General features: G+C 35.3%; 1 protein-coding gene across 1 annotated transcript; it reads left to right on the top strand.

Moving 5' to 3' along the window:
• Positions 1 to 186: 186 nt before the first annotated feature.
• LOC100250494 (AP-2 complex subunit mu) lies at positions 187 to 16,953 on the top strand. The gene is made up of 13 exons (XM_002281261.4): positions 187 to 692; positions 4,409 to 4,586; positions 4,915 to 5,005; positions 11,815 to 11,909; positions 12,110 to 12,199; positions 12,282 to 12,330; positions 12,405 to 12,543; positions 13,603 to 13,719; positions 14,097 to 14,187; positions 14,258 to 14,400; positions 14,609 to 14,723; positions 16,343 to 16,387; positions 16,464 to 16,953. The coding sequence occupies exons 1-13, from the start codon at positions 610 to 612 to the stop codon at positions 16,542 to 16,544; spliced, it is 1,317 nt and encodes a 438-aa protein (XP_002281297.1). The 5' UTR covers positions 187 to 609; the 3' UTR covers positions 16,545 to 16,953.
• Positions 16,954 to 17,714: the final 761 nt, after the last annotated feature.

Below are 17,714 nucleotides of genomic sequence, written 5' to 3'. Positions count from 1 at the left end.
TAAAATAGTTCTTTTAATGTCAAATGCGTGTGTTTTTTTTTAAATAATATAAAACTATTTTCAAATATAGTTCTCAAACAAAATCTTAATGTCATAATAAAATCAATTATTATCTTTGTGTGTTTTTTTTTAATCACTTTTTTTTTATATTTTTCATAAAAGCATTTCTCACATGTCCAATCATTCTAGGCTCGGTTTGAAGTTTTGAATCTATGTGGTTGTCTTGAATCTATTAAATTTAGGCGATTAAAAAACTTTATTGACTAATTTGAAAATGATTTAGCAATTAATTTTAATTAGGATTAATATAAATTAATCTTTACATTTTTGTGCTTGATGTTAATTATGATTTTTTTTTAGGCCTAAAATTATATTTATAATAATAATAATAATAATATGTAGAATTTTTAATCCGAAGCGCCCACACCGCGTTTAGAACACAAGATCAATTGCGCTGACTGCAACTCTCGTTTGGGAGAGTTGAGCTCGTCATCTCCAGAGCTTGAGATCCAACCCAATCGAAACGACGTCGTTGAAACAAGGCCTCAACCACCGCAGATCTGAACCCCATTCCTTGATCTGTTTGGCATCGGATCCACTGGATCGGAGATGCCGGTGGCTGCTTCCGCTATCTACTTCTTGAATCTCCGGGGCGACGTCCTCATCAATCGCCTCTATCGCGACGATGTCGGGTATATTCATCTCTATTTCTATCTCTATATCTTTGTGTGTCTTGATTGGTGGAAATTGGTGGTTTCAATTTGTTGAGATAGGGGTTTGGAGCACAGGGTACTTGTATGTATAACAGAAATGTTGGTTTGTTTTATGGTTGATTTGTATAATCTCAATAATAGGTGTCTGTTTTTATGCATTTGTGTTCCTGGGTATGCGGTGATTGGAGCTAGAAATTTCGTAGTTCGACAATTTTGAGATAAAAATGTCTATATATAACAAAAATGTTGGTGTATCATATGGTTGATCTGTGCCATCTGACAAAATTTGGGTTTCTGGGTATGGCTTGACCTAGAACTTTCATATTCTCATCATTTTTGTATAGAAATGGTGTGTTTTTATGTATACGTTATGACAAAGTGTTTGTTTATTATACGGATGATTTGTATCACCTTGCATGTTATGTTTGAGAAAGAAAGCTCCTTTCAAGCATTATAATTTTAATGTGTTGGAAAGGGTTTTCTTAATATGTAATATAGGTATCAGTATATACAATTAAAAGGGGAAAAGGAAGGATGGTTTTGTGCAAAGATTAAAGAAGATAATAATCGGAAAATTCGGGTGAAAGGGTCCTGATGGATGGAACTGCAAATCATGCAGAAATGCATCCAATGGTGAAATGTAGTTGGTCAGTTGTACAAAAAAGGGGCCAATGATTAAAAATTTATCGAAATTAGTTTTTCAGATTTTTAATCCTATAAATGAAAGACTTAAATACTAATACTGATTTAAACAAATGAGTATTCTTAGAAACACTTGTTTCAAAAATAAACTTCATATTTATTGTTTTTCTAAGTGTTGCTGATATTAAGTGAAACAAAATGGAAAGTATTATCCAGTGTCACTCGAAAATTTAACTTGTTGCTCAGTTGTTTTGATGGTTCTATAACATTCCCATCATGGATTTAAATGAGTAGAAATTGGTGTAGGCTCTGGTTTATGCATGGGGGCTGTTACCAACGTTTTAAAAGGCTAAAGGTGGTCTTGAGGTGAGGCATAAGCCTTAACTCAAACAAATAAATGATAAAAAATTATCAAAAAAATCAGAAAAGTACTTATTAAGTCATAAGAAAATGGAATGATAAAAAAGGCATAAACTTCATAGCTATAAAATTAATTGTTTATCATTGTTAATAGTTTGTAATTTAGTGTTTTTTTTTCTCTTCTAATATTTAGCTCTCTCATGGCTTCACCTAATAATTTTCAACATCACTATCACCATCACTAATAGGATCCTCCAAGGAATATAATTATATCTAATTTCTATATTATCCTCATATAAGTGTTAATATCCATCCATTCTTCTCCTTGGTCCACCAATTGTAGTGGTATTTTTCTTATCTATTAGTAGTAAGAGAATAATTATATATGAGATCAGCCTTTGGGACAATCGACAATTCCCTTATTCTTTCTTCTTAATATCTATGTTTTCCTTCCATTTAAGAGGTTAATTGGAAGTCAACTAAGCTCTTATTTCATAAAAGGTTTAACCAAGTTGGGACCCAATATTGACCTCATGAAGTCTATATCAAAAGCCCACAAAAGCATAGATGATAATAATGAAACCCATTAAAACTCATTAAATATCCCACAAAAGCATAGTTGATAATGGAACCCATTAAAACTCAATGAATATTGAGGCTTAAGCCTCTTATAGAATATATATCAAAAGCCCACAAAGGATAAAAACCCTTTGACTATTTGAGGATTAGGCCTCAATAGTCTTGAGGCCATAGCCTCAAAATTGTAAGCCTCAATAGGGCGAGGCTTAAGCCTCAATTAGAGTAATTGAGGCTATAGCCTCAAGGCTAATTGACAGAGCCTCGCTTCGCCTTGAGGTAAGCCTCAATAGCCTTTAAACACTGGCTATTACTACTTGGGTTAGCATTTGGAAAAACTAAAAACTCATGAGTCAGCTTCCAAATCCAAGTCCAATGATCTTAGGGTTAGTGATGGGAGTTTAGAAGCAATTTATATCGACAGGGATCTTTGAATTGCAATGGTATAATAATCATTGCATTCCTTGATGTGGATCATGATCAATGATGAGAAAATTCTTAGAATTTGACGAAGATTGTGCACATACATTTTGAGTGATCACTTAATGCAGTCTATCATTGTTATTTTCCTCTATCAAATGAAATAAAACAAATTCTAAATTACTAGCAAAATTGACTTCTGTAAACTGAAAACCACTGTCTGAGTGTATTCGGTGTAAAAAAACCTTCATGTACCAGGGTTTCTTATTTAAGCCTTGTAAGTGTGGTTTTAGTTTTACCATTCATTGCTCGTATTCAAGTTTATGATTATGTCTTAAAATTTTAAGAACTTGAACTTTAGTAAAAAAAATTGTGGAGTCTTGGATTGGAAAAGGGTCAACTGAAATGTTATCTTGAAATTTGGTTGCTTCTTGAAGACTTCTATAAGAGATTGAGGAGTGGAAGCTATTTTTGTCCATGATTTTTAAGCTTGGTAGAATATATGCCTCTATTTTCTTTAGTGCCCATTTGTTACCTTAGATTTAAGCTTGGAATTGTGAATTCCAAGGAATTTTTAGAAGTTCAATTGTTTTTCAACAATTTTGGGAATTTTCAATTCCCATGGGGAGTCCAATTCCTCTGAAACATATGAGTTCTAACTCTAAACATTGCAGGAAAGAGTTGCTAATTCCTTTATCTCAAAATTCTTGACTCAGCATGAACTGCTAATTTTATATAAACTTCTATATTTAGATGATTTTCAAAATTTTCTTGTGTAGCTTAACCAAAAATGACCGGTCTATGTTGGCGGTGTTGGCGGCATTTTTGCAAACATGAGTACTGTGGTGACTTATGCAGTTTGTTTGGCTTAGAAAAATGTGAACTTACTAAAACAAGATTGTTTTGGTAAAATGAGTTTCTTTTTTGTTTAAACTGAAAATAATCAACCAAAAGTGATGTGCGTTTTCTAAATTTGATGTATATTAAAACATCATGAATCTCACTTCTTGGAAATTCAACCTGAAGAGTTTGAATTCTCAATTAAAATTCTCCACACACAAAGATGGCCTTTTGGATGTTAAGGGTTTGTTTGGTAGTTGTTTTAAAAAATAATTCTGAAAAATAGTTTTTGAAAATTATTCTCTAATTTTTGTAGAATGAAAGTCTGTTTGAAAACCTAAAATATTTTGAACCTATTTTTAATATTTTTAAATATGTTTTAAAAATAATTTTTATATCTAGTGTTTTTTTTAAATTATTTTATATATTTGCATAATTATTTGTTAAAACAACCCGTAGAAAACAAGTGAAAACAACAGAAAACAGCTAAAAGATGTTCTCTAAAAGCACCCTGTTTTCTATTCTTAAGAACATAAAACAGAAAACAGTTTTTGGTTGCTAAACGTGTTTTCTGTAATTTTTTGTTCTGGAAAATGGAAAATTGTTCTAAAAGCTAGTTCCCTAACAGGCCCTAAGTTTTCTTTGTGTTTATTTAATGCATTAGTAAGTATCTTGATTCCTTGGCATTTTTTCTTGTCAGTTTGTTAACTCTGCCATGTAGAACATCTGTTTTTCCCCTCCGTCCAAATTAATGTTTGTCATTCTGTTGTAAGCTGCACTTTAATAAATAGAATTCTATTTTATGATTTATAATGTATACCTTTTATGCTCAATATCTTCTATAAAAAATTTTTCAGGGGAAACATGGTGGACGCCTTTCGGATGCATATAATGCAAACAAAAGAACTTGGCACATGTCCTGTGCGGCAGATTGGAGGTTGCTCTTTCTTTTATATGAGAATCAGCAATGTGTACATTGTGATTGTGGTCAGCAGCAATGCCAATGTAGCTTGTGCATTCAAGTTTGTTGTTGAGGTAGTTGTCATCTCCTTGTTTTTTTGCATCTTATCGAATTTGACTATGTCCATATAAATGAGCAATAAGCTTCAGTCAACAAGGTTAGTCTTTGAATTGGTTGTTCTGTGGCCTAAGAATTTTTTAGGGATGGTGAACTTGTTTATTTCTTGGATTTAATTGACAGGCTATTGTTGGCTCGTGACTGTAGTCACCGGCCAGGGCTTCTTGGCTTTTGTTTTCTGTTCTCCTGTCCCTTGGGTGTTCCTCTTGAATAGTCATTAATTGTATAAAGGGATATTCTGTCTTTTGCAATAGTTGATGCCTTTACTATTTATCTTGTACACAGGCTGTTGCGCTGTTCAAATCTTATTTTGGTGGGGCTTTCGATGAAGATGCTATTCGTAACAACTTTGTTCTGATTTATGAGCTATTGGATGGTATGCAATTTGGAGGATATTTTGTATTAATGGTTTTAGGTTGCAGTTGGTAACTCTTTCATTTTTTTATAGCTTTGCACCTTTACCTGGCATGACCAGGGGAAGATATGCTTGTTTGTTAGGCTAGATCCACAGCAACCCTAACTATACTTCATTGACTAAGTAGAATAACACATTTGATAGAACATAGGAGTATTACCTATAAGTAAAGAACATAGAGCATTTGAATGGGAGTACATATAAAAGGGAAAAACAATATTAAAATAACAAAGGCATGGGAGAAGTTGAACAACCACACTGCATCATAGCTAATTGAAAAACAAAAAGAAAAGCAAGGAGATCTTGGCTAGGAAGGAAATGGCATGGAATGAGTCAATCTAACTTCATCAGGCTAAAGCTTTTGAAACTTGGATTGGGTTTGGGTTGAGAAATGCTAACTCAGCCTAATGTTGGGTTGGGTGCTATTCTAACCAATTTACTCATACTTATTTTATTATGTTACAAATACTTGCCCAATGTGATTAGGTTTATATATGGAGGATGTTTGTGGTTCAGTTTAAAATTATCGAAAAATTTGAAACTAAGGAAACTACTTTTCATAATGATTAACATTGTTAACATTTTCTTCGGTAGAATTTGGAAGATATTCTTAAACAAAGAGCAAGCATATGAGAATTTACATAGAAGGATGGGAGAACCTTAACAAAATATAAAATAGAGAAATAAAACAAGGCACAAACTAGTACAAAATGCCTTCTCAATCAAGGATGATTAGGAACTGTACTCCCCATAGAAGAGACAAAGGAGTTGGCTCCCTCCGTTGGCAACGTGTTCACTTGTTGGGTTATCAACACAGATCTCCACAAGAAAGAATCTCCTATATCTATATACTTGCAAGATCCTCCTCTTCCAATTAGCATATGCAGTTCCTTAGTATAATTTTTTAAGTACAAGCAAAGGATGAGGGATCCTTCTGAAAAAACGAAGGATGATGACAAAATGAAGGGAGAACCAACTAAGTAGAGTAGTAATATGACCATACAAGTCAAGGATAAAACAAGAGCATGTACAAGATAGAGAAACCATGCACAACTCAAAGAGGTATCCCTTGCCAAAGAAATCCTTTGCTTAGCTCCTTGTTTTACTAATTGATTTGCATATGATTACCTGAATGTGGAAGCCAAGAAAAAGATCAATGTAAGTGAAGCCATCTGTCATACTTCCAATGACCCCTCTTGGAGTTGGACACATGAAATCATAATAGCAAAACCTCCTTCCACCCATAAATTGATAGACTCAAAGCTCTGCTGCAATGGCCAGGTCTTCTTCTATAGGTTTTGAGAAGGCTCTCAACATGTACCATGGTGATCCCTAATGTGCCTAATGATTGTACTTGTTAACTCGTAAAACATATAGAAGAAGAGGTCATGAACTTCTTTAGGCAATTCCATGAGACCGGGAGCTTTGTAAGAAGTTTGAATGCAACGTTCCTAGTCTTGATTCCAAAGAAAGGGGGGGCAGAAGATTTGAAGGATTATAGGCCAATTAGCTTGGTGGGAGGGTTATATAAGTGGCTAGCTAAGACGTTGGCTAATAGAATGAAGGGTGTTTTAGCCAAGGTCATCTCAACGGCCCAAAATGCTTTCGTGGAGGGACGGCAGATTATGGATGCAGTGCTGGTCGCTAATGAGGCAATTGACTCCATTGTGAAAAGCAATAGAGGGGCGATTCTCTGTAAATTAGACATTGAGAAAGCCTATGATCATGTGGATTGGGACTTTCTTTTAGCAGTGATGGAGAAGATGGGGTTTGGGGAAAGATGGTGCAGGTGGATAAAGTGGTGTCTATCCACTGTTAGGTACTCAGTTTTGGTGAATGGAAGTCCTACGGGTTTTTTCCAAAGTTCAAGGGGGTTAAGGCAAGGAGACCCTTTGTCGCCGTACCTTTTTGTAGTGGTGATGGAGGCTTTCAGTGTTTTGATAAAAAAGGCAGTGGATGGGGGGTTTTTGGCGCCTTGTTTGATTCGGGGAAGAAGAGGCGAAGGGGTCCAGATATCACACTTGTTGTTTGCTGATGATACACTGATATTTTGTGAAGCAAAGGAGGAGCAGTTATTGTATATGGGCTGGTTGTTAATGTGGTTTGAGGCAATTTCGGGGTTAAGAGTAAATCTGGAGAAAAGTGAGTTGATTCCGGTTGGTAGAGTCGAGAATGTGGATGAGTTGGCTGATGAGTTTGGTTACAGGGTGGGAAAATTGCCTTCCACTTATTTAGGAATGCCGTTAGGTGCCCCGTTTAAAAGTGTTGCAGCGTGGGATGGAATAGAAGAAAGATTCAGAAAGAAATTGGCTATGTGGAAGCGTCAGTACATTTCAAAAGGGGGGAGGATTACCCTAGTGCGTAGTACATTGGCAAATTTACCGATTTATTTTATGTCGATTTTCCAGATGCCTAGAGTGGTTAGAATCAGATTGGAAAAGATTCAAAGGGACTTTTTGTGGGGTGGCGGGGCTCTAGTGCAAAAACCACATTTAGTTAAGTGGTCAATTGTTTGTTTAGACAAAAGAAGCGGAGGGTTGGGGGTTAAGAATCTTGGGGCCTTCAATAGGGCTCTCCTTGGCAAATGGGTGTGGCGTTTTGCAAATGAAAGAAAGGCTCTGTGGAACCAAGTGATCAGAGGGAAATACGGGGAGGAAAGAGGAGGGTGGAGATCTTGTGAGCCTAGGGAGGCCTACGGGCTTGGGTTGTGGAAGGCAATAAGTAAAATGGGACATAAAGTGACCCCTTTTGTTGGCTTTGTGGTAGGTGATGGTGAGAAAGTGAAGTTTTGGAAAGATAAATGGTGTGAAACCATCCCTTTGAGCGAGGTCTTTCCTTCTTTATTTGCTTTAGCTTCGAACAAAGAGGCTTGGATAAATGAAGTGTGGACAGCCGGGGGGGAAGGGGGGGGAGTTTGGAACCCTTGTTTCAATAGACCTTTCAACGATTGGGAGATGGAAGATGTTGAGTGGCTACTTTGTTGCTTGGAGGGGAAGAAGGTTAGGGGGGATGAGGAGGATAAGGTGAAGTGGATGGCATCAAAAGATGGGGACTTCTCGGTGAAATCTTTGTATAGGACTATGCAGCCGGGGTCTCATGCTTTTTTCCCTTCAAAAATTATATGGAACTCTTGTGTGCAGCCCAAATTGAGCTTTTTTGCGTGGGAGGCTTCTTGGGGGAGAGTTCTAACCTTGGATCGTTTGCAGAAGAGAGGTTGGGTTATGGCAAATAGGTGTTTTCTTTGCCATAAGAGTGAGGAGACAATTGATCACCTTCTTATCCATTGTGAAAAAACGAGGGAAGTATGGATGGTGTTCCTTTCCTTTTTTGGTGTTTCGTGGGTGTTCCCCCGTTCGGTCAAGGAAACCCTTGTAGGATGGAGGGGGTCCTTTGTGGGAAAGAAAAGGAAGGTGGTGTGGCAATTGGGACCGTTATGCTTGTTTTGGGTTATTTGGAAGGCTAGAAATTCAATTGCCTTTGAGGATTGTGAGCTGTCCATTCAAAAGTTGAAAGCATCTTTTGTGTATTTTTTGTGGTCGGAATCCAAATTGTGGATAAAAGATGGTCCTTCGACCTTAATAGATTTTATAGATTGGATGTGTATGCGTTAAGGGAGAGGTTTTTTTTTTTTTTTGTTTTGCCTTGTCCTTTGATGTTTGGGCTCTTTTGTAAGGGGGTAAGTCCCTTTATACTGTAATTTGGTGGGTCGCTTCTTTAGCGCCTCTTTGCAATACAATCTTATACTTATTGATCAAAAAAAAAAAAATCATGTATCATTTCTTTATTTTTTGTGTCGTGTATTGTATCATATAAAAAATAGTAAGTTTTTATATAGTGGAAAATTAAATACAAAAAATACGCATACATGTACATAAATATTGGAAGCATGAAGTATAAAATGACCTATAACTAGTCTCATGAAAGATAGTAGGATTTAAGGATTTTAAACCATAACATACCATATGAAAACATTGAATACTAGATTTTTGAAAAGTTTAATCTAACAATTTATGAGTTTTATATATCATCACAAAATTCACAAAAATAACTTTTAAATTTTTTAGATATAATTTTTAGCTCTAAATTTATTACACATATGTTCTTATAAGTTTTGTTGATTTATATGTCTTTATATATCATCGCCAAGCTTCCAACTTTTTATACTTGAAAAACTAATATTTAAGTAAAAGTTTTTAGTCACCAATAACTATCATTTTCAATGTCAAAATTCAAATCATTCAAATGGAACTTCTCCAATATTCATTGTAAGAATAAATTTACATAACTTCCAACATGACCTTTAATAACATGAATGTAGCTTTTCATATATAATTATTTTACCTCTCCATCCCTTTTATAATTAATTTATAGCCTTATTGTATATTTTAAATAATTGATGCAATAATTCTTTTAAGAAAGAAAATTTTTGAATTTGATTTTCTTACAAATTATGAAAAAAGTTAAATGTGTATGCATTCTTGTATTGTTGTATCTTGTATTGTATTATGAAATGTGTGTGTGTGTCTATATATATATATATATAGATAGATAGATAGATAGATAGATATTTGATGAGTAACGCAAGGGAATGTCATAAACAAAAAACACCAAGGTGCCCCAAAGTACAACATTGTGTATTGTATATGTATCTTAAGATATGCTTAAGATATGATACAAATTTTGATACATATAGATTCTCATAAAAAATGTATCGTATCCTTGGACCGTATCGTATATCATAAGTTTTTAACGACTATGCTAATGGTACCTCCATTTCCTAGATGACCTAGGTTGTCTAGAGTGCATCCTTAAAAGGTTTAATTTAATCAGACTCACTGGAGACCATACTGCTAGTAGCTTTACTCCCTTTAGTAACCCATGGCAAGTCTGCATCCAAATCTGCTTCCACCTTCATCTTTAAATCACTAGAGAAAGGGCCTCTTCCTCGAAGGTGCTAACAACCTCACCAATGTGGCTTTCTGAATGTCCATTGTGTCAACATTGATCGTCTGTATCAATGCCATAATCCATAGGATACTACTTGGTAGCTGTATGCTAGGAGATAGTAAGTTATGCTTGTTGTTGGTTCTTAGGAAGAGAGGAGGTCGATCACTGTGATGGTAAGATGTCGGAGTCTAACAAAGAGGAGAGAGAGGGTTTAAAGAATGTGGTACTAAACTCAAGGAGAATCTTGCAACAAGGAAGAGTGAGATTTGTTGGGAATCATGAACAATGGTGTTCTAGAACAATATTCCTATCAAGTAACTTTATTTTTCATAGGAATTTCTCTTATGAGGAGTTAGAGTGTCCTGTGGATAATTATCACTGATAAGATAATAAGTCTGCTGGTTCTTACATGTCTACCCTGGACATGGGCATCCATGCTTTTTTTTTTCCCCAAACTGGCTGAAACAGTTTCAGCATGTGATCCATTCCTGCATTGGTGAACTACTTGTTCTAGCTGCAAATTAAGACTCAACTTATCTCTAAGTTCTTGGTGGTGGGAAGATCAGGCCCACCATAAGGTGCATTGAGTTTGTGTCAGATTCCCCCATCTCTGAGTTGGATGGAAGTATCAGTTTCAGGGTTCTGTGCTTAGAGGGCATCTTAAAGAATTGTGCATGGGGAGGGATCTAGGTCCTTTGATTTGAAGATCAGCTAGTGATGTATAAGCTCCCCTTATTGAATCAGGCCCTCGACAAAGGGTAGGGGCAGCCAGGCTAGTGACTTCTCTGTTTTGATCTTAAGGAGAAAGCTGTGCCTGGGCATTGAGCTAGCCTTTTCATCCTGAAGGAGTAAAGTGATTGGATGTTTTTCTTGGCATTCATGCCAGGTGAGCATCTGCATCTCGCCCAAGGGTTAAATGTCTATACTAGGGTGCCTCTACCATCCCTTCGCATAGGAAGGAGAAGCCATGGAGATATGAAAAGAAACATGGTGGCATTCTAGTGGGCTCCAGGATGTTTGTTTGGCATGGATGTGTCCCTCAAATATCTTTCCATACTTCTTAGGACTCACTTGTCATGTGGTGGCACATGGAGATTGTTAATTGACCCATATGGCACACTAGATAGGACACCATCAAGCTGGTAAAATCTAATGTAGACTTGTAGGATGTGCCACTTTCTAGGTTCAAGTCTAGGCTGAGATTTTCTAATTAAAATTGTTGGATTTATCATTTCCTGAGCTGTGAATCTTTGATTGATTTACCCTTCATTTATTTGTTGAGATGTTGCTAATGCAGTGTTTTATTTAATTCTCCAAGGGAATCCTACTCTAGCTGGTTAGTATTTAAGGTCCATGCTGTAGTTTTTTATTTTTTTTATTTTTATTTTTATTTTTTTTACTAATGGAACATAGAGAGAGAGAGAGAGAGAGAGAGAGTGGAAGTTGCATAAAGACTGGGGGAGAGTTGAGTAGTTGTTATTATATCTCTCGGTTTTTTGGTTAGATCTTCCTTTTTGTATTGTGTTCTTTACAAATAAATTGGTTACACTTATTTGCGCTTGGTGCCACATACAGATTGTTTGTTCTAGAGTCTAGACTTTTTAATTTTCTGGGATAAATTGTCTGCATTTTTGGACCATCTGCTTGTTGTTTGTCTTTATATGTTCTGTCTAATCTAATCTATCTATAAATATGTGTGTATTCAACTTCATGGAGAACTTTCTGTATTAATCACCATGTAACAAATGAAAGGGTGCACTATATTCATGCAGCATTGTAATCATTATGTAAATGGATGAGTGTTTGATACTCTGAACTTGCAGAAATCATGGACTTTGGTTATCCACAAAATCTTTCTCCAGAAATTTTGAAGCTCTACATCACCCAAGAAGGAGTTCGGTCTCCATTCTCATCCAAGGTTAGATGTTTATTTTAGCTATACATTTTGGAATCTAGTAATTTGAGCAGATGAGGCATTACCGTGGATTTCTAAGTTGTACTTAATGGTTTATATTTTAAGTATACATTATTAAAATGAAGATTCCTTTATATTAAAGTGAATTTTTTATTGAAGATTCCTTAATACTATTTTTCTTTAATGTGCCAAAATATAAATAGCCTTCAGATAAACCAGTCCCCAATGCAACTTTACAAGTTACAGGTGCTGTTGGTTGGAGGAGAGAGGGCCTTGTTTATAAAAAGAATGAGGTGATTTATCCTTTTCTTTTTCTGCAATTTTCCATGGTGATTTTGGTCATTCTGATGGATTTTTGACATCTGTTCATTACAGGTGTTTCTGGATATTGTGGAAAGTGTTAATCTTCTAATGTCTTCCAAAGGTGAATGCTGTTCTTGGAAATATTTTGTGCAATGCATTTCTGTTTGCTTACTTAGTAAAATTTGGTGATTGTAGGTAGCGTTCTACGCTGTGATGTAACTGGAAAAATTCTAATGAAATGCTTCCTCTCTGGAATGCCTGATTTGAAGTTGGGTTTAAATGATAAAATTGGCCTTGAGAAAGAGTCCCAACTTAAATCCCGTCCTGCTAAAAGGTAACTTTTTGAGGCACACCTATCTTATTCTTCATAGTTCTTTTTTTTTTTTTTCTTTTGCCAGTTGTTAGCTCAATATTTGTGTCTCCTTCGGAAATTTGATTTCTCTTTAATGGTTCTGCTTGCATAAGTTTGCTCTTGACATAATAATATGAAATTTTATATGAGCTTGTGTTTCTAGTGTCTTTTTTCCTTCTTTTTCCCCTCCTCAACATGCACACTAGAATTTGGCTTGAAGAAATGCTTTATCAAACCTGTATGCCAGAAATTAGTTGTATCAAAATGTTGTTTACTGTGTGGGAACTTTAATTTTATCAATTTGGAGGATCCACTTCTGGAAGGCTTTAACTAATGTTAACATATTTAAAATAGGACTTCTTTGCCAATTGTGGAACCGGCTTTATTCATTAAAAAAGATTAGGGTGCTAGAGAGGAGAGGAAGGGGGCAAAGGATTTGTTGGTTTATATTTTGCTACTTCAAGTATTTCGAAGCAAGGTTATTATCCTCTCTGTTTCTGTAAATTGTGTCTTATTTAAAATTTTCCTGTTTTCTTTTCTTTTCCTCTAGTTTAAGTTTCATTACCCTCAGCTTTAAGATTATCATTATATCCCAATTGCTCACTTTCTCCCTGCATTCGTCATCTGCAACCAATTTCATGTGGTTCGGTCTGACTTCTATTCTTAATCTAATCCAGATTGGTTCTTTGTAAGCCTTCCTAGATGCATAGAAGGACATATTTCACAATCCTTAAATGTTTCCATTCCTGGAAAGTACACTTTGAAGTTTGGATTCAGTATGAGGTTCCTAATTATGATAGTTAATGTTGTTCCTGTTTTGTTTTGGGAAGTTTTTGTTGGTGATATTTCTTTTAACATAACTTTTCTAGTTGAAATTATTATTTCTCACTGACATGTGGAATGTGCTTTTATTTCATTTGTTACTGCAGTATATTGGGCATTACAGTTTTGTTTATCACATATTTATTTCAAATGGCTTGTTTTAGGCTGTGATGTTGGTTGATTTGATAACTTAGTCTCTGATAATGCTACCTTTTACAGTGGCAAAACCATTGAGCTTGATGATGTTACTTTCCACCAGTGCGTAAATTTGACGAGGTTTAACTCAGAAAAGACCGTCAGTTTTGTGCCACCAGATGGTGAATTTGAATTGATGAAGTAAGCTCAAAATTTTCTCTTGTTTACTCATGCGTTCAACCTCTTTTTATTATGTATTGCCTTGTAAATTAGTAGTGATGAAGTATTAATGACATCTTGATTGGTTTTCCATAATTTTCCTTCTGTGTTGAACATTACTGTAAAAGTTGGCATCTGGATACACCATCCCAGCTGTAGGCAAATTTTAGAATGCTAAGGAATATGGTATACTTTCCTTTTTACAATGAGATCCTTGACGATGCTTATTTTGGATAAATTTTTGGTCATAACATTCTTAAAGAGATACCAGATGGGGTGTTGTAGTTGGTTAATGGTTCCAGAATGAAGATCCTTGTTTAATTTTTTTACCTCCACCTTTACAATTATATTTTCCATAGGTATCGTATCACTGAGGGTGTAAATCTTCCATTCCGAGTATTGCCAACAATTAAGGAACTGGGTCGGACACGCATGGAAGTGAATGTCAAGGTTTGTAATTCACATTTTAAATGATATGATATTCAAGATCGTGCAATTATCTTATTGACCCAATCTTCAGGTCAAGAGTGTATTTGGCGCAAAAATGTTTGCTCTTGGAGTTGTTATTAAGATTCCAGTACCAAAGCAGACAGCAAAAACGAGTTTCCAAGTTACATCAGGTCGAGCAAAGTATAATGCTGCTACTGATTGTTTGATCTGGAAGTGAGTACAACAGATGTTAATCTATGAAATGTTTATCACCTTAATTCCATTTCTTCTTTATCTTGTACACTCCAATATTGTCCGTCTTCTTTTAAATGTCATATTTATCCAAAATAAAAAACAAAATAAAATCTTCTTTTAAATGTCACATTTCAGAAGGGGGGTTAATAGCTAATTTATGTGTGTAATTTTCTTTTTAACTTTGTAGGATAAGAAAGTTTCCTGGACAAACTGAGCCAACAATGAGTGCAGAAGTAGAGTTGATTTCCACGATGGCAGAAAAGAAGTCTTGGACCAGGCCACCGATTCAGATGGAATTCCAGGTACCTAAAAAAATATTTTTCTGTACATCAGAGTGGCTTTATATGATAATGTTTTTCTACTATAATGCATTCTGATGAGGTTAATGCCAGAATTCAGGAATCATAAAAGTAGAAGCAGTTAAAAATTTGGGTTCCGTTTTTCAGATGTTTCTATTTTAACATCTGTGTGATGGCTCTTTGTGGGTCGGATAAGAAACTTTTCTTCAGGAAAATTCTACTGGTAATTGTAGTAAGCAGCAGGGTGCTGCTTTTTTATTATTCTTCCATTTTTTTTAGTAATTGATCTAAACAGAAAATATTAACCAATCTAATGAAAATAGGAAATTCCTGTAGTCATGGGATTTCCTTTCATTTGGGGGGTTGGGAACTAGGAACGATAAAAAGCAATAGTGCCTCCGTGGGTTCAAACCCAATATGAACTTGGGAGGAATCTCAAGTATATTGATTCATGTCTGAAACAATAGTTTGTATTTGGTTCTCTTTAACTATTATTCTCTTCGAATGATAGTGCTTGTTTTGTCTTCTTTTGGGCAAATCCACTTTTACACATCAAACCTATAGATGCCTATCTGGTCTCTGATTCCCCACTTTAACAAAAAGGAAGGTTTATCAATTGGACAAGTATATTTTTTTTAATTAATTATGTTGTTTCTTATTTTCTTCGCATTTGCAGCCTTCTATCTCATAATTTTTTTATCTGATTGTTCTGCATATTTCCATTATGTAGCTGATAAATAGTTTCTATACTTTCATCGAGTGTAACCTATTGTTGATAATAGACTGACACCAAGATTATATGACATCCTGTTGTTACTCTTAACTCCTAACCACCACTAAATCTAAAATTCATGGTATCGTTAACATGTATGTTTAGATACTCATGAAGATAAACACCAATGACATGCTACAATTGAGCAGATCCTACAAAACCCTCAGTCCTAATGTTTGTCTTTTGTGTAAGGAGAGTGGCAAAATGGTAGATCACATCTTTTTACATTGCCCCATTGAGTTTGGGGCTATGGCATAGACTATTCAGCTTAGTTCATGTGGATTGGGTTCCTCCTAGGAGTATGTGCAACATAATGAGCGTTTCATATAGAGGATTGGGAAACACCAATACAGGCAAGGTGTTGTGGAGGCTTGTTTGTCTTGCTCTGATGTGGATAGTGTGGCTGGAGAGAAATGCTAGGATCTTTGAGGATAAGGCAGGATCTTCAGTGGGTCTTGGGTCATGATTTTTTAACTAGCCTCCTTTTGGGCATCTTGTTACACAACTTTTAAGGGTGTTCCCCTTAATTCGATCCAACTTGATTGGATGTTGCTGTGTAATTCCAAGGGAGTGGGCTAGCTAGGATAGATTATTTTTGTATATTCCCACATGGGACATAGGTTGTAGAACCTCATAGCTGTATAGATTCTTAAAATTGGAGGTTCTTGCTTTATTTTGTGTACTTTTTTGAGGATCTTTCATCCTTTTTTGTGCTTATTTTACTTACTTCAATATACCATACTGTTGTTTCTAATAAAAAAAAATATATATTTCCAATCTCATGCCATGTGATAATACAGTCTCTTAACAGGGGAGAATAGTGATTCAATCTGAACCCTTGTTCCTGCAGGTTCCCATGTTTACAGCATCTGGTTTACGCGTTCGGTTTCTTAAGGTATGTATGCTGAACTAGTCAGAATGCCCATGCCAATGTTTTTGAAAGCAGCTTCACCCTTACCAACTTTCTACAGGTCTGGGAGAAGAGCGGGTACAATACCGTTGAGTGGGTGCGCTATATTACCAAAGCCGGTTCATATGAAATTAGGTGCTAGAGTTGTGAAATGCAGGTGTGAGGCTTCTTAGAAGACATGATCAGGGTGGAGAAATGGAAACATGTACTAGCAGCTGGGGTGGGTTGTAAGGATTTATGCCATAATTTTGCTCACGTGGACATGGTGAAGTAGCTTCCAGTCATCCCTCTCAAAAGATGCTGCTTCCAATCTAGTTTCTTGTATTATCCAGGCACTTGTCATTTATGGTAGCAGTGTTCTGTCAATATATTTGACTATTTGGAGTGGAAAACTGATATTCTGATTTGGTTTTTGTGTTGTAAAGGCTATATGTAGTCCTATCTCAAAAACACTGAATATTTTCTACTAGTACACTCTGCAACAATTTTTTTTTTTTTTTTTTCTCTTTAAAAAGGTTTGATCAAATAAAAGATTGTCCAATTGCTTTGGAGTTGGGGTGTTGGAACCTGCCATTCAAATATTCAACTACTGACCATTTTCCCAATGCATTTTAGTGTTTTCTGTTTGAATCATCTTCAATTATTAGTATCATTGGCATTCCAAGTATGCTACTGTGAATGGGGTCTTATTAGAATTAGTATGTTGGAAGGCACAATCCCAATCCGGGTTGCTAACAGTCCTGAAACTCAAGCACTTTTCCTTTTGGTCTTTAGCAAAGTAAAAGTAAAAGGAAAGTGATGAGAAAAGTGAAAAGAAGAGAAACACTTCCATAAAAGGAAAAAAAGAATGAAAGAATACCTTTGTTCCCGTCATATCATTGTATAGCTTTTGGGTGCTGCTGTAACCTTGATTTTGGTTGAATCCTGAATGGTGGTACCATACATAATTCTCCTCCCAACACCACACTTTTACCTACTTTCTTTATTTTAATAAAATTTACTATTTTTTTTTTTATTTTTTTAATTTCTTTTGGTCTTTTAAATTTACACATCATCATTAACACCTACCCACTCTTTAATTATTATGGGACACTGTAAAGACTGTAAAAAAAATTAAGGTAGAGTTTTAAAATTTAAAATTTAAAATTTATAAAAATATATATAGGATGAAATTATATTTTTCTATAAAATGATTTATTTTAAAAATAAGAAAGAGTTAGATTTAGGTAGGTATTTGTAAAAGGTAGATATTTGAAGGGGTAGGTTTGTTGAACAAAAATCTGATTAAGTGATTTTGTAGCATTAAAATTGA

This window comes from Vitis vinifera, chromosome 2 (assembly GCF_030704535.1).
Source record: "Vitis vinifera cultivar Pinot Noir 40024 chromosome 2, ASM3070453v1".
In the NCBI taxonomy this organism is placed as follows: Eukaryota; Viridiplantae; Streptophyta; class Magnoliopsida; order Vitales; family Vitaceae; genus Vitis; species Vitis vinifera.
This window is presented reverse-complemented; position numbering and strand designations above follow the sequence as displayed.

What these genes read in the sequence shown, in the direction of transcription:
- LOC100250494 (XM_002281261.4), top strand. Translation starts at nt 610, where the DNA reads ATGCCGGTGGCTGCTTCCGCTATCTACTTCTTGAATCTCCGGGGCGAC. An exon ending in CTCTATCGCGACGATGTCGG is followed by an intron (nt 693 to 4,408) that starts GTATATTCATCT and finishes AAAATTTTTCAG; the next exon opens with GGGAAACATGGTGGACGCCT. An exon ending in CGATTCAGATGGAATTCCAG is followed by an intron (nt 14,724 to 16,342) that starts GTACCTAAAAAA and finishes TTGTTCCTGCAG; the next exon opens with GTTCCCATGTTTACAGCATC.